We start from the raw sequence: 15249 nt of genomic DNA on the forward strand, positions 1-15249 counted from the left end.
GTTTCTCTGTGTAGCCCTGGCTGTCCTGGAACTCACTCTGTAGACCAGGCTGGCCTCAAACTCAGAAATCTGCCTGCCTCTGCCTCCCAAGTGCTGGGGAGTGTCTTAAACATATTGGAGAAATGCTGTTTTAAGTTCTCAACATAATAACAAAACACAAAAGCAGATAAAAAGGCTGCTGGAAACAATTATTTTTGAGGTTGGTGAGATAGCTTGACCACCAACCCTGATGACCTGAGTTCAACTCCTGGGTCCTAAATGACAGAAGGAGATAACAGACTAACACCAGTTGTCATCTGACATCCAAACGCACACTTTAGTGCACACACACACATACACACACACACACACACACACACACACACACACACACACACACATATGCACATTTTCTTGACAGTGAACAGAGGACCTGCCTTCTAGTTTTTGGTTGAAATGTGATTAGCTGATCTTTTCTGCCCAGTTGTTCAATACTCAGATAGGTGTGACTAGAATACATATATTAGATTGTTAGTTTAAATACGAGGGCACCTGTAATGAGCCCTGAGCAATCTAAGACACTGCTCAAAGAATCTTGGTTGTCATGGTCATTATCATTCACCAAGGAGAATATGCATCTCAGAGTAGTGGCTGGCTTGATCAAAAACTTGGCAGGCTTGTGTTGGTCCACATACCAGGCATTCAGTGGAGTGAAGTGCCATGAGTGCAGAGCTGATAGCAGCTCTATCCTTGGCTCAGTGGTAGTTGAGTAACTTTAGATCACACTCCAAGTGTGTGGGTCTGACTGCTGGAGCTGAACACGGATGGGCGCATGTGGTGGTCTGAATAGGAATGATCTCCACAGACTCCTGTGTGTGAATGCTTGGCCCAAAGGGAAGGGCACTGCTAGGAGGTATGGCCTTGTTAGAGGAAGTGACACTCCAGGGGTGGGCTTTGAGATCTCCTATGTTCAAGCTTCACCCAGTGTGGCACATAGTCTCCTGCTACCTTCAGATCAAGATGTAGAACTCTCAGCTCCTTCTCCAGCACCATATCTGCCTGCATGCCATGTTTCCCACCATGACAATAATGGACGAAACTTCTGAAACTGTAAGCCAGACCCGATTAAATGTTTTTCTTTATAAGAGTTGCCATGGTCACAGTGTCTCTACACAGCAATGAAACCCTAGCTAAAACAATGCAGTATCTCCCTACTGAGTGGACACTGGGTGTTCTTACTTTGGGGCGACCATGGGCTCAACTTCTGCTTGAGATTGCACAATGAAAGAAGTGATCCTTTGGCACACAGGAACCTATACTGGGGCTGGGGTGGGGGTTGGGAGTGTTGGCATTTATTCTCCTCGCCTGATGGTCCTGGGAAATTCCAAGTAGAAAGAGAAGTTTGTTCCCTGGATCTCCACTCACTCCTGACAGAGTGCTCTAGTCACTTGGAGGTCTTTTCATCCTGAGGTAATTCTTCTCACCTCAGAACTCCAGTAATCAAGATGAGCTTGGAGGGTAGAGTCCGAAGGATATGAGAGAGAAAGCCCGAGGTCTAAGAGACTATGTTTAGAAGAGATGGAAGACGAGGGAATGTATCACCTTTTTGAGGAATTCTCATCAAAGGAATAATTATTCCTCCTATCTGTTTAGCATGTCTTAAGGTGACTCCATCTTCCTGTCTGGTGGTCACTTAGCTAGGTTACTGACCAGCTCGGCTGGAGTCTCACGTCTCCATCCGGGTCAGGAGTAGATCCCATTCTCCTGACCAGAGGGAAATGACTTTCCCTTAATGGGTCTGTAACACAATGAAGAAAATAAGGTTCAGGTGGGTCCCAAGAGAGCCAGGCAGAAACCCAGGTGCTGAAACGCTAACCCAGCATCGAGATGTAAACCTCTATGTTCAGAAACACCATAGTAACCTATGAAGCTGGAACCTGGGTCTGAGAGGCTGACAGGGAGGTGGATCTTTCTTAGTAATGCCATAGCAGCGCTCAGCTTCCTCCTGGGCCTCTCTGCCTGGCTTTATGGTCTTACATCTCCTCTTCTTGTTCGCCCACATCCGGTGTTCTTACTGACAACAGTAGCTTGTAGGCAGAGTCTGAGCACATTAGACAGAGTTCACTGATTTACCTGTAAGATTGGCTTCCCGAGGTTGTATCATCCACTCTGATCTGAATGGATCAGCCAAAACCTCTCATTGTCTTATTTCCCTGTTTGATTTTCAAATTGAACTTAAAAAAACTAGAGTTTTCTATCCTTAATATTTCTGAAGGATGAGTGCACATGTGTGCCTATTAATGAAGACCCACAATAGTCAATGACAGGGGGAAACACCTTTCAAAGACGCACATTATATACATGCCTGCATCTGACATTCTCTCCAGAGTCCTTAAGACCAAGCACTCCTTCCTGTGCTCACTGCCTTCACAGTTTCAGCCCGCACTGACTCCCTGTGGTGCACTGAGGTACCTGCAAAGCCTCTATCAGGGACATAGGAGGACAACAGGGATCGCACCAACAGGGACATAGGAGAACAACAGGAACCGCACCAACAGGAAAAGAACACAACCCTACAACAAACTGGACTGTTTTTTAACTAATGTATTTATTCTTCACTCATAAAAAAAGACGTATGCTTGGCTTTAAAATCATGACATAAAATAAAAAGGCAAAAAAAGAGGAAAGTCTCAGCTGGAGGTTGGTGGAGGCATCTCATGCTAGCCCATCAGCACACAGCGAGCTTGGGACTGGGGCAGGCGCACCAGTCAGAGCGGGAGCCGAAGAAGCACTTCTGACCTAGCAGCCAGGCCTCCTCTAATCGCTGCTTGGTTTCCCAAGGTTGTGTGGTCAGCATGCACAGGAAAGAGTCCCCCTCTCTCCTGCCTCCCTCCTTTCTCCACAGTGTAGGGGGGCGAGGCTTTGATGCCACTCTTTCTAGACTGTGCGGTAGTGGTGGTGTCTCATCATGTCTAACCTGCATCTTACCAAACTTCGAAAAAGCTCCAATTGCCCAAGTCTGAAGTAGGAGCCATCCCTATTTCTGGTCAGTGATCTGCTGCAGGCAGAGTTTCATGTAGGAATCCTTGCTGCGGATCTCTATGACAGCGTCTCTCACAAGCTCGATGAACATCTGTGGCCACAGCTTCTGCAGAGCCTCGTTTTTCATGTTGATGGCTGTGGCTTCCTTCACCAGGTCTTCTACATACAACCTGCAGAACTTCTTCTTGTCCTTTATTTCCTATCAAGAAAAGAAATATTTACATTAAACCAAAACTAATTCAACAGCCAAAACAACAATTAACAGAACTGGAGGGGCTTAAAAGATTCATTCTGCAGATCCTGGTCCCGGTCCTTCAGGGTGGGAATTCTTTCCCAGAATCTCTTGAGAGAGGGCTCTGCCTCAGCGGGCAGCAAGTACGGCCTCACTGCTTTCCAGCCTTCTGCTTCCACTGAGCCCAGGGCTTTGCAGAGGTGAACATGTTGGGGTGTTTGTTGATGATGAACATTCTAATTAGTCTGGGGTTAGCTACCATCTGCACAATCCTTTATACTCACTCATACCTCGAGTTTACTCCTTGTAGAGAGAACTACAAAACATCACACTATAGTGGAGACTATTTGGGCAAAGTTTGAGAAAAGTGGCAAAGAGGAAGAAGAAATGTCGCAAGCCTTGGACCCACAGCAGGCCGTCGCGACAGAAAGAACAGCGTTCTTACTTAGCTTCTGGATCGGGCAGTCTGAAGGTGGGAAAGCTGTTTGTTTTCTAAACACAGCATGGCGAGTTCAGAGCCAGAAGACATTTGGGTATTCAGCTCCAGTTTCATCAAGGGTTCTAATAAAGCTATTCTTTTGGGGTTGGGGGTTTAGCTCAGTGGTAGAGGTTTTTAGTTTAGTATGCTTTAAGACCCTGGGTCTGATTCCCAACTCTCTCAATACTCTCTCTCTCTCTCTCTTGTCTACTCATGTTATTAGAGGGAAACTTTGGTGCAATACATGTGATAATGAGAGCCATATCCTAGGTAACTTGTGTTGATCAGGGTAGGAAGGCTAGGTACTGATAAGAAACTTGAGAAAAAGATCTATTTAAACCTCAAACTCAGCCGGGCAGTGGTGACACATGCCTTTAATCCCAGCACTCAGGAGGCAGAGGCAGGNGGATTTCTGAGTTCGAGGCCAGCCTAGTCTACAGCGTGAGTTCTAGGACAGCCAGGGCTACACAGAGAAACCCTGTCTTGAAAAACCAAAAACAAACAAACAAACAAACAAACAAACAAAAAACAAACAAACAAAAAACCATAAAAAACCAAACCCTCAAAGTCAAAACACATTTCTATGATGAATCTAATTAATGGCACTGATATCATTGTTGAATGACATGGTTAGTCAGTAATCAACCAATGTCTAGAGAGGACAGTCCCTGTTGTAGGCCTGAAGATGGTAATCTTCAGGAAGCACAAGAAACAGCGGGAGAAGCTGGGCAGGGCACCCAGGAGGTTGCAGTGCTCCGGGGGGCTGTCAGAAACTCACTCTATGGCCCTGGACAATTCCCGAGCTTCCAGTTTTCTTCTGGATTATTTAAAGTGCCTTGAATCTCTTTTAGATGAGGCACGAGAATGGATGGATGGGAGAGCCTCGAACAACACGACATGTAATGAAAGGGACTGTTTAGCCAGATTTGTGAGCAGCTCACCTCCATTACTTTCCCCAGCCTCTCGTGCACAGGAGAGAGGCTGAGTCCTCTGGCTGCACTGCTCTAAGTGATTTTCAAGATGTGGGCGCTGGGTGTAGGAGCAGGAATGCTGGGCTGTGAGTCAGGAGACAGTGATTAAGGGACTTGGGCAAGGTCTCCCAGGTAATAAGTGGTGATCAGGGCTCAGGGCCAAGTCTCCTGACAACTAGCTTGGTGCTTGTCCCAAAGCGTCATGTGGCTTCAGATTTCTTCCTTTGCCTTTGAGCTGTCTCAGAATAGAAGCCCACATCTCCTCAAGTTACTTCTTCATTGTGTTTTTATCGATTAAGCCACTTTAATCCAGACTGTTTGTTTGATTTCGCTGAGGCTATTTTTATTACAAATTACCTTGACTGTCAAACTTATAAAGCAATCTTCCTGTATAGCTGGGCACTTAGAAGTTCAGAAGTTACCTCTACCTTACCAAGGCAGTGAGGTCTCCTTCAAAACAACAGCAACAAAAGAACTTCAGAGTTTTAACTTTATGCTTGATCTGGAGTTAATTTTTGTTGTACCATGGGGGTGGGTTTAGTATGTTTCTCTCCACAGTATCTATGAGATAGACTGCCCCCACCAGTTGGTAACGGCTGCTGTCTGCCTAAGTCTCCCAAGCATGCACAGTGTGGCTCTGGTTCTGTTGTCCGGAGTCTGTCTATTCCTGCCTTGCTTTACCTGCAATATTACTCTGCTTAAGAGGTTCTTGTCAACCTAACACAGCCAGAGATATCTGGGAATAAGAAACTCAACTGAGAAGACGGGTCCATTAGCCTGGTCTGGAGGCAAGTCTGTAGGTCATTTTCCTGACTAATGGTTGCAGTGGGAGGGCCCAGTTCATTGTGGGCTGTGCCACCCCTGGGCTGGGTGTCCTGAGTGGCATAAGAAAGTAGGCTGAGCAAGCCATTGGGAGCAAGCCAATAGGGAGCACACCTCCATGGCTTCTGTTCATTTCCTGACTCCAGTTTCCTCCCTTGAGTTCCTGCCCTAATGTCCCTGGATGAGGAACTACATCTGTAAGATGACATAAACCCCCTCCTCTCCATGTTGCTTTTGGCCCAGTGTTTTAGCACAGCAACAGACACCTAAGGAGGGAGCACACATGCCCTTATCACAGTTACTTGGTATCTGGCAAAGCACCTTTTACTCTTGTGTACTTACGGTTCTAGTGCTATCCAATAACGCTTAGGATTAAATAACAGCACAAACTTCAACTAGAACTGCCTTATGAAGATTTAACATTTAATAGCAGAGAATGTGGGCTGGAGAGATGGCTCAGAGGTTAAGAGCACTGGCTGCCCTTCTAGAGATCCTGAGTTCAATTCCCAGCAAGCACATGATGGCTCAGAACCATCACATAATGAAATCTGATGACTCCTTCTGGTATGCGGATGTACATGCAGATATACATTAAATAAATAAAGCTTTAAAAAATAGCAGAGAATGCTTTTGCTATGAATATAAACTTTTTTCCAGTTCTTCTTCAGTGACCTGCAACAAACATTCAGTTTCCCGTTTAAGGGCACTCATTTGAGTGTTTGCATGCATGTTGAACCAAAAGGTCAGTGCCACGTGGTTTCCTCTGTGGAAAGTGCTCCACCTTATTGTGTGAGGCAAGGTCTCTTACTGAATTTGGAGCTCACTGATTCAGTGAGACTAGCTGGCCAATAAGCTCCGGGAAACTCCCTGTTCCTGTCTCCTCGGTGCTGGGATCACAGTGCACATCGCCGCCACACACCGCCACACCAGGCTTTGCACATTGGTTTGGGAATCCAAGCTCAAGCCTCCTGCTTGTGAGGTGAGCACTTTGCTGCCTGAGGTGTCTCCCAGTTCCAGCCTAGAAATATTTTCTTATCTGTTCTCACATTTATCAGTTTATTTTTTTATCATTACAGTAAATGATATCCTATTTTAAATTTATTTTTACACTGGCTGTAAGGAGTGTAACTCATTTAATGTTCTTCTGTATTCTGCCTGATATTTTATTTCACTTTTATTTTTAAGTGTGTGTGTGTGTGTGTGTGTGTGTGTGTATGTGAATGCATTGCCCACAGACACCAGAGGAGGGCACCAGATCTTATGAAGCTGGACCTAAAAGTGTGTAGCTCGGAATGAACTCCAGTCCCCTGCAAGGGCAGCACGTGCTCTTCACTCCTGAGCGGCCTCTCTGGCTCCAGCCTGGTGTTTTAAAGGACTTTGGTGTCACTATGTCTAAGTATCTGGTCTGCTTCTTCTTTTTCTAGCAATTTGGTAGATTTTAGAGTCAATGCTGTGTTGTCTACCTTAAAACAAGAGTTTACTTTTTAAACATTCCTTACAAAATCGAAGTTAACACTCATAAGGACCTAGTTCTCGAGGACACTGACTTGGTATCTTCCCCCATGAAATTGTCCCTGTTTGAATGCAGCAATTTTATATTTTCTAAAATTCTTCCATGAGAATTTCTATATTAGACTTCTTAAGTATGTGTATGTATGTGTGTACATATATATATACATATATACACATATAAACATATACATACATACACACATGCACATATACACACATATATTACATATATTATTATTATTATTATTATTTGACTCACAGGACCAACTCTCCTCAGGACAAGGGCCCATAATCCTTTCAGCTCTCACTTTCCTCTTCTGGCACAACTGGGAATCCCTTATTAGTGGCACTGCACTCTTGGCCTCACAGGTGGCTTGGTCTCCTCATCTTATCTGACAGCTTCCTCTAAGCTCTGAATGGTTTTACATTTGACTCTGTTCAACTATAGAAACACTGACTGCACATGTGCCTGAGTGATGCCTGGAATGAACCCTCAGCCCTGTGCACTCGTCAAGTGCTCCACTGAGCACCCCAGACCTCCCACACTAACATAAAGCAGAAGCTAAGCACCCTTTAGGATGCTGCAGAAACGTTGAGAGATGGGTCGTAAACAGTTTTCAAGCTGTAACCCACAGGCTTCTATGGCCTCCAAAGATGCTTCAGATTGAGAGCAGGGTGAAGGGGAAGGGAAAACCCAGAAAATCCAACTACGTTCTGATTAGAGGAAGTGCAGAGCACTCCCCACTGCATTTCCTAGGGCACCACCACAGCTGCTATTAGGCACAACAGCCTTACAGCCACTTCTCAATACAGAGCTTGGAGCTGCCAGATAAAACACATGAATGCCACCTGCCTGTGGTTTTACTTCTAATTTATATATATATACATCTGTGAAACAATCTCTATCTCCATCTCTCTCCTCTTCAGTCCTTCCGCCCCTCTCTCTCTCCCTCCCTTCTTCCCTCCCTCTGTTTACAATTATATCTAACTTGTCTGAAGAGCTACAGTGATTTACGTAGCTCTCATATACAGGCACTGGACATGTTGTCAGATGCCACAATAACTGTCCCTGCTCTTTCTTGCCCTTTTGTCTTCTGTCACTGCACGGATCTGCTGCAGCGCGGCACTCTCTTGCTCTTCTGGTGCACAGCACTTCTTCAGCTATCTGGTGAGTGCCAGAAGGGCAGGCACTGCGCACTTTCTGCCCTGTGGCTCTGGGCACAGCAATGCTGTATCCCCTCAGTGAACCTCACAGAAGAAGCCCACGCTTGGTCCCCTGCCTATGAAGCTCTGCTGGGATCGAAGCAGCCATACAGTGACATTAGGAAGTTCATGGTGAAGAATGAAATGCATAGGCTAGCACACCACAGGCCGAGCCAAGAGCTCTGGAGTGGAGACTCTGCTGAGCTCTCTGCTGCTCGGGGACCAGCTGCACAAACACCCATGGACGCATCTCTCCCTTTTTCTTAATTTAGACAGATCAGGCCTGTGCGGCCTATTTTGGGCCAGATTTTTGGCACAGCTTTCCTTTGAAGATGCTTTTGTGCTGAGATGGAAACACTGAATCCAGAGCCTTCCTCTTAAGCTTGATGGCCTCCTGTTCCCTGCTGGTGTTCTCGGGGTTGTGTGTAAGGAGGACGAAATACAAGACCTCCAGACCCGTGTGTGTGTGTGTGTGTGTGTGTGTGTGTGTGTGTGTGTGTGTGTATGTGTGTGTGTGTGTGTACTACAGGAAGCAACAGACCCACAGATTCACGTACTTCCAGCTTCTCGTGGTAGAATTCTCGGGTGGTGTAATTCAGGGTAGCGCGGTTCGTGTTTTCCCCCAAGAACCTCTTGCTGTCACTGGTCTCCTCACAGATGATGCCAGGCTTTTTACCTTTGCTTTCCAGTAGATATCGGAATTGCTTTTTCCTGCAGAATATAGTAAAGGGACTCAGAGTTATTTATCAGAATATAAAGGTCACGTGCAACTTTTGCTGACTTCAGAGGCAGTGAAGCCTTTGTTGAAGTCCAGGTTTCTGAGTTTGAATAGTCGCTGTTTGAGCTCAGCTTAGTGCCCCAGTGTTTCCACTACTTAAGGTGTCTGATGCACAGTCTCACTACTGTAGCCCAGGCTGGCCTCAAACTCTCAATCCTCTGGTCTCTGCCTCCTGGCAACTAGAACTGAAGGCTTGTGACAGTGTTAGCCCCGCCTACATTCTCTTGATGTGTGACTGTCAATCATCAACACTAACACATCTCAAACATTTCTAACAAAGCTAAACGAACTCTACCTTAATGTGAATTAATTCAAAAACTGAATCAAAGCGTAAGCAATCAAAGAGGTGTTGGCCACCTCTACACAGTCTGTATAGCTTTATATAAAGCGCGTTAGTTTGCTGGAGTAACCATATACACAGATCTCTCTTAGTTCTTTTATTTCCCTGTGTTATGTTCCTAGCTAGAACATCAAATCAAGTGTGGAGTTAACTTTAGTAAGAGCGAACTGAGAGCAGTGAGAGTTCCCATGGGTGCTGGCAGGGCTAAGAGGAGGCTACAGGCATCTTGCAATCCAAAGGGCAACACCAGGGGGTCCTGGAGTATAACAGAGCTGCCTGCTTAGAATCCCATTGCCTAGCACTGTGGTGCACAGACATACATGCAGGCAGAAACAGTCATACACATATAATAAAAACATACCTTTTAAAAAACAATAATAATATTGAAGAAAACACATACTCGCAGACACAGACACAGACACAGACACAGACACACACACACACACACACACACACACACACACACGCACACCCCTTTGGAACTCCAGGTATGAAGAGTCTTCTAATACTTATGAGATGGCCAGGCGCCAGAGACAATAATACCTTTTTTTAGGAGGGGCTGGACACCATGAAGACGGGCACTCTGGTCTAGCCTCTAATACTGACCTAGTTGGCCTGATGCAGTACCTCCGTTCGTATTGGTACACTCTGACTACTTCCAGCATGCTGAAGTTGAGCAGGCCTGCCCTGGGGAGTCAGTATGGCTTTCTCATCAACCTCTTCCTGGTTTTATTTGTTTCTTTGTTTTTTAATTTTCAGCTGCTTTTCTGAGTCCTTCCACTTGCTTTTGCTTTAACTCGGGGATTTTTCTAGGTTCTCTCGGGGACACCTCTTTCATGACTTTCTTCCTCATCTTTTATTAGATACAGAAAAGACACACACGGTGTTTCCACTCAGTGCTTTTGGTCAGACCCCAGTGGGTCTGGCATACAGAGCTCTTGCTGTGAAGTGCACTCCCACTGTATCTCGGCTTGAGTTCCTTCCTCAGTTCAACAGTGCTGAAACACGTTTAAAGCAGAACACGCAGCATGAAGATGCTGCAGCCTGCAGTGCTTCTAACCTAGAACTCAGGAAGAAAGTACTTTCAATGTACTTCTCAAAACTGAGAAAAATTAAAAAAAAAAAAGAACAATACTCACAGGACAAGAACTGAAGAGAAACCAGGCAGCACACACATATGCAATTTAAAAGATCTGTATACTTCCGCCCAGTATTGGCCCTTTTTCTTATTTGACATTTTTAGGTAACCACCCCCAAAACAAACCAAAACCCAAAACAAATATTTAAAACTCCAGGATATTTTTGAACTGTATACCCTACCCTCACAAACTGGGGCCTGCCACACAACTGTTCTGGTACTTTCTCTCTGGAACATCATAACATGCCCTAGTGACATTTCTTTGCTGTGACAGAAACTGGCTGGAAGCCACTTCAGGGAGGAAAGGGTTTAACTGGCTTACCCATTTAGGTCACAAGCTGTGGAAATTTGCTTACAAATTCAAGATAGGAACCTAGAACCAGGAACATGGAAGAACACTGCTAGCTGGCTTATTCTCTAGCTCAGCTAGCTTTCTTACATAGCCCAGGCCCACCGACCTAAACATGGCGCCACTTACGAGTGGGTGGGGCCCTCCCACATCAACCATCAATCAAGATAATCTCTCACAGACATGGCCACAGGCTCATCTGATACAGGCCACTCTTCAACTGAGGGTTGATCTTCCTAAGTGACTCTGTTGAATCAAATCAACAATAAACAAAAGGACAGACCCACTGTTTCACATAGGAACTGCTATTCAATTTTACAGCTACAAGTAGCTGGTCTTGTTCCACTAGTCTCACTACTTGTTATAAATCCAGGCCGTGAGAGAAATCCTCAACACATATTTATGTTCATGTGAAATCATTTCTAGGAAGAAATTCTGCTCAGTGAAACAGCTAAGTCAAAAGGCATGGCTAGGGCTGGCAAGATGGCTCTTTTCTCATATTCTAAACCTAAAAACCCTCTACTCATTCCCAAATAAATAAACAGAAAGCCTTTTCCAGTGTTCTCAAATGCAACTAGTGTCTCCCTCTACCCTTCCTGCTGCCCCTGACAGGCTGGATTTAGTGGTTTATGCGCATCTCTAGCTGTTAGACTACAACCACAGGAGAACACTGACTTTGTCTTAGTCACACTTATTCCTTCTAAGTCTGAACAGGGCCAGCCACAAGATTAGCCTGGGGTACGTTTTCTGCTGGTTACAGAAGTGGCACAGTTAAGAGCTAATTCTAGTGCGAAGGTAATCTATAAAAAATTCAGAGTTACCTGGCATCACCCAGAATTGAAATCATGCGGTACTGAGGCAGCTCGGAGGATGCTACATGTGCTAAGATTCCAAAGAGCCTTTCAGCCATTATCATGTCATTTTGAGTCACCTGAGAAGAAAGAGCAGAGAAGGATCAAGATGGCATTGCTTCTAAGCTAGATATAGCAAATACAATTTCAAAGAAATGTCTCAATTAGGCATTTTCTTTTAGTGCAAAAAAGTACATTTCTGTAGGCTGTGGAAGTCTCCACAGCAACTTCATTTTCCTTTGAGTCTAATTACAGAGGAGATGCTCAAATGTGACTCCTGGAAGCTGACTAGGGCCGATGAGATAGCTTTGATTGGGAATTCAGGTGTCCTGAGGACTGTACTTGAGGCACCTTAAGTTCTTAAAGGATGGTTTTTCTTTGTGTTTGTATTTGTGTGCACGTGTACATGCACATGTGTGTTTGCAGGTGTGTATGTCTGTGATATGCAAGCATGTGTGTAAGAGTGTTTACAGGTGTGTGTGCGTGTGCATATGGTTTCGTGTGTGTGTGTGTGTTATGGTATACGTGCATGCATGTGTGCTTGTAGGTGTGTGTTTGTATGTGGTTATATGTATATGTGTGTGCGGTACATGCCTGCCTGCATGCATGTATTTATGTTGGCAAGTGTGTGTGTATTGTATGTGTATGGTATCTGTGCATGTGCATAAGTGTGTTGCAGGTACAAGTGTGTGTGTGAGCATGCATGAATGTGTATGTGTGTATGTGTATAGTATACATGCATGTGTGTAAGTGGTTTACAGGTATGTGTGGTGGTATGGTTGTGTATGGGTGTGTGTGTGTGTTTGTGTGTGTGCACGTCTGTGGAGGCCCAAGGCTGATGTCTGTATACTTCATCAATAATCCTTCCACATTACATTCTGAAGCAGGGTCTGGGTCAAACCCAGAGTTCACCAGTACATACATTCTCACTGGCCATCTTATTCCAGGGAGCCCATCTCTTCCTTCTAAGAGATCACAGGTGGATATTTATGTGCATTCTGGGAAGCCAAACTCCAATCTTCTTTCTTACATAGCCAGCATTTAAACAGCTGAGCCATCTTCCCAGTCCTTTAAAGGTTATTTTTAAAAAGAAATACGAGAGTATCTCCTCTGTTGGCTATGGAGCAGGTTCTCATTCAGCCTGGATCTTATAGGTGCAGGAAGACAGGCTGGCCAGTGAGCCCCTGGGACCTACCTTTCACTGACCCACCCAACTGTAGGGCTCCAGATGTGTGCTGCTGGCCTAGCTTTTACCTGGCTTTGGGGGATCTACCTAGGTTCTCATACTTGCACAGTAGGCACGTTTCAGACTGAGCCCTCTCTGCACTGCCCCATTGCTCTTGTCACCAAGAGACAGGGTCTCATAGCCAACTTCCTGTCTCAGCCTCACCAGTGTTGAAAAAGCAAGTGTGTGTATTTGTGCTAACACATTACAGAAGCAGTTTCTGAGGGGAAAAACCCATAGTTCACATATCATTCAGTCACATCAAGTGTATACATCCATCAGTGTAGACCACTTCCTTATCTTGGACCTTCGTGGTGAAGGCTGCTGCTCCTCCAAGCCTTCCTTTAGCTGAGTGCTAAGTTGTCTGGTCCAACACAGTCACCTAGTGGCCAATGCAGGCCACTGCTCCATCTTCTTGATGCTCATCATTCAATTCTCCCTCTAGCAATACTGCTCTACTACAGAAAGAGCAATATAACTGTAGTATATATGGTATAAAATGACAAGACTATGTGAGAAGGCATATCTTTCAGGTATTTTAATAAAATTTCAAATATCCCTGGTGCTGACATTTTCTAAAAGTTAAACTAGAATGTTGCATTGCTTCTGATTAATTCCCTGTACAATTACAATACTCTGTCTTTTGCAGCAGTTCTGTAATGCAGTAATGCAATCCCACATCTGGGCAATCTACTATTTATAGCCAACCAGCACAACCAGTCAAGCCATTAATGAGGAAGACTCCTTCACTTGCAGCCCCCAAACCTTTTTTTTTCCAGTCCAGATCAAGTGTGAAAACCCTCCCACTAATTACCAGGCCCTACCGGAGCTACCAGCTCTGTCTGATATAGAACTGAGGGGCACACGAGACTGAATGCAGACTCCTGGGAACTAGCTGGGGAGCTGTGGAGGCAACTTTTGGTCATCTCAAGGTTCCAGACTTTCCTGGCAATTTGATAGAAGGCTGATACTATGGTTCTGGGCCTACTTTGGTTGAGGCATAGCATGGTTGCTTTTGACACGGACCCACAGATCTCCGTGCTACCAAGAACATGCTGGATTTTTGTAGGTCGAGGCTGGAGATGGCTGTGGTGTCCTAGTTGTGAACAATACTACACCAGCAAAGCTGACTACCAGCCATCTTATCATAGGGAAGTCTTCTGACCCTCAAGAGGCGCCATAGTGAGAGTAACAACCGTTGAAAGATTATTTAGCTTCAACAGTGATAGAAGCACAGTTTCCCTTTTTCCCTAAGTCATTATTTAAAGAGAACACAGTCTTTGAGTAGCTGGAGGATTAGGCTTGTGACAAACTCAGAAAAAAAAAAAAACATCTAAAACTCGCTTTCCATAAATAATTTTCCAGTTATTCAGCGGGTCCTGAGTGATTCTACGTCATGCCACTGCACCATGGTCAACAGTTAGTGGAGTGGTCCAGATGTGTTCTCGGACTTTCTCTCTCCACTTTCTATCACCCCATCTTTATGAGTGGACACTTAGTTTAGCTTCCCCATCCTCTCTTTTGTGCCACAGTCCCAAGAGCTCTGTGAAACATGAAAGGCTGCCTCGCCTGCAGAAGTTGGAGATTTTTCTTTTTTCTCTTTACAGTGTCATTTTTCTTTCAAGGGTTCTCTTCTCTGGATGCTTACAAACAGCAGGAAAAGTAGCTACAATTCACCAGGAAAAGAACTGTTCACTGCTTCAGATCGTATACATGTGGACATGTGTGTGCAAGTGTGTGTGTGTGCGTGTGTGTTTGGAGGAGGATGGGTGTGTGTTCATGTTCATGTTGGGGGGTATGAGCATGTGTGGGAGTGCACATGTGTTGCCCATGTGTGTTCTTCCTTTTTAATATTGTGAATGCTGGGATTTTATTTTGTAAGAAATGGTGTTTCTGAACAGTTCTATCACATCTGTATTCCCACCAAGTGTGCTGTCAGAGGCGCTGTCAGAGGCTCCGTCAGGTGGGAGCTCAGTCTGCAGTCCGCTTTGCTTTTTCTTACCTCTGTTCCATTTATTTTCTGCATGCTGAAGTGGCTGAGCCTGAACAGCACATAGTATTTCCAGAGTGTAAAGTTGACCACTGGGTTTCCCTGAGGATCGATTGTCAACTGGTCAACCCGACGCAGCTGTGCCAGGGCATTGAACTGCTGCAGCATCACAAGGTTGGTCTCCTTGAATTTAAGGTGCTGCAATAGTAAACCACATACAAGGTCTTGTTCTAAGTTGAACCACCTTCAATACTAACCTTAACACATCACAGACCATTTCCTGTGGAACCCTGGAAGCCTTAGGCTTAGGAAATATGTCTTCAGTCACATTAAATCAAT

General features: G+C 45.0%; 1 protein-coding gene across 5 annotated transcripts in view; it reads right to left on the reverse strand.

Annotated features, from left to right (window-relative positions):
- The window catches only part of Lrrc49 (leucine rich repeat containing 49), a 110879-nt gene that overhangs the window by 14456 nt on the left and 81174 nt on the right, over window positions 1-15249 (reverse strand). For 4 of the 5 annotated variants that reach the window (XM_021171703.2, XM_021171704.2, XM_029482035.1 and 1 more), the window contains 4 exons: window positions 14923-15108; window positions 11666-11775; window positions 8797-8950; window positions 2569-3220 (listed from right to left, as the gene is read on the reverse strand). In XM_021171703.2, the coding sequence (XP_021027362.1) occupies window positions 3017-3220; window positions 8797-8950; window positions 11666-11775; window positions 14923-15108 (654 nt within the window). In that variant the 3' untranslated portion in view covers window positions 2569-3016. Of the gene's footprint in view, window positions 1-2568; window positions 3221-8796; window positions 8951-11665; window positions 11776-14922; window positions 15109-15249 lie in introns of those variants that run through there. The other variant, XM_029482033.1, reaches the window with a different exon arrangement.

Source organism: Mus caroli, chromosome 9 (assembly GCF_900094665.2).
Source record: "Mus caroli chromosome 9, CAROLI_EIJ_v1.1, whole genome shotgun sequence".
In the NCBI taxonomy this organism is placed as follows: Eukaryota; Metazoa; Chordata; class Mammalia; order Rodentia; family Muridae; genus Mus; species Mus caroli.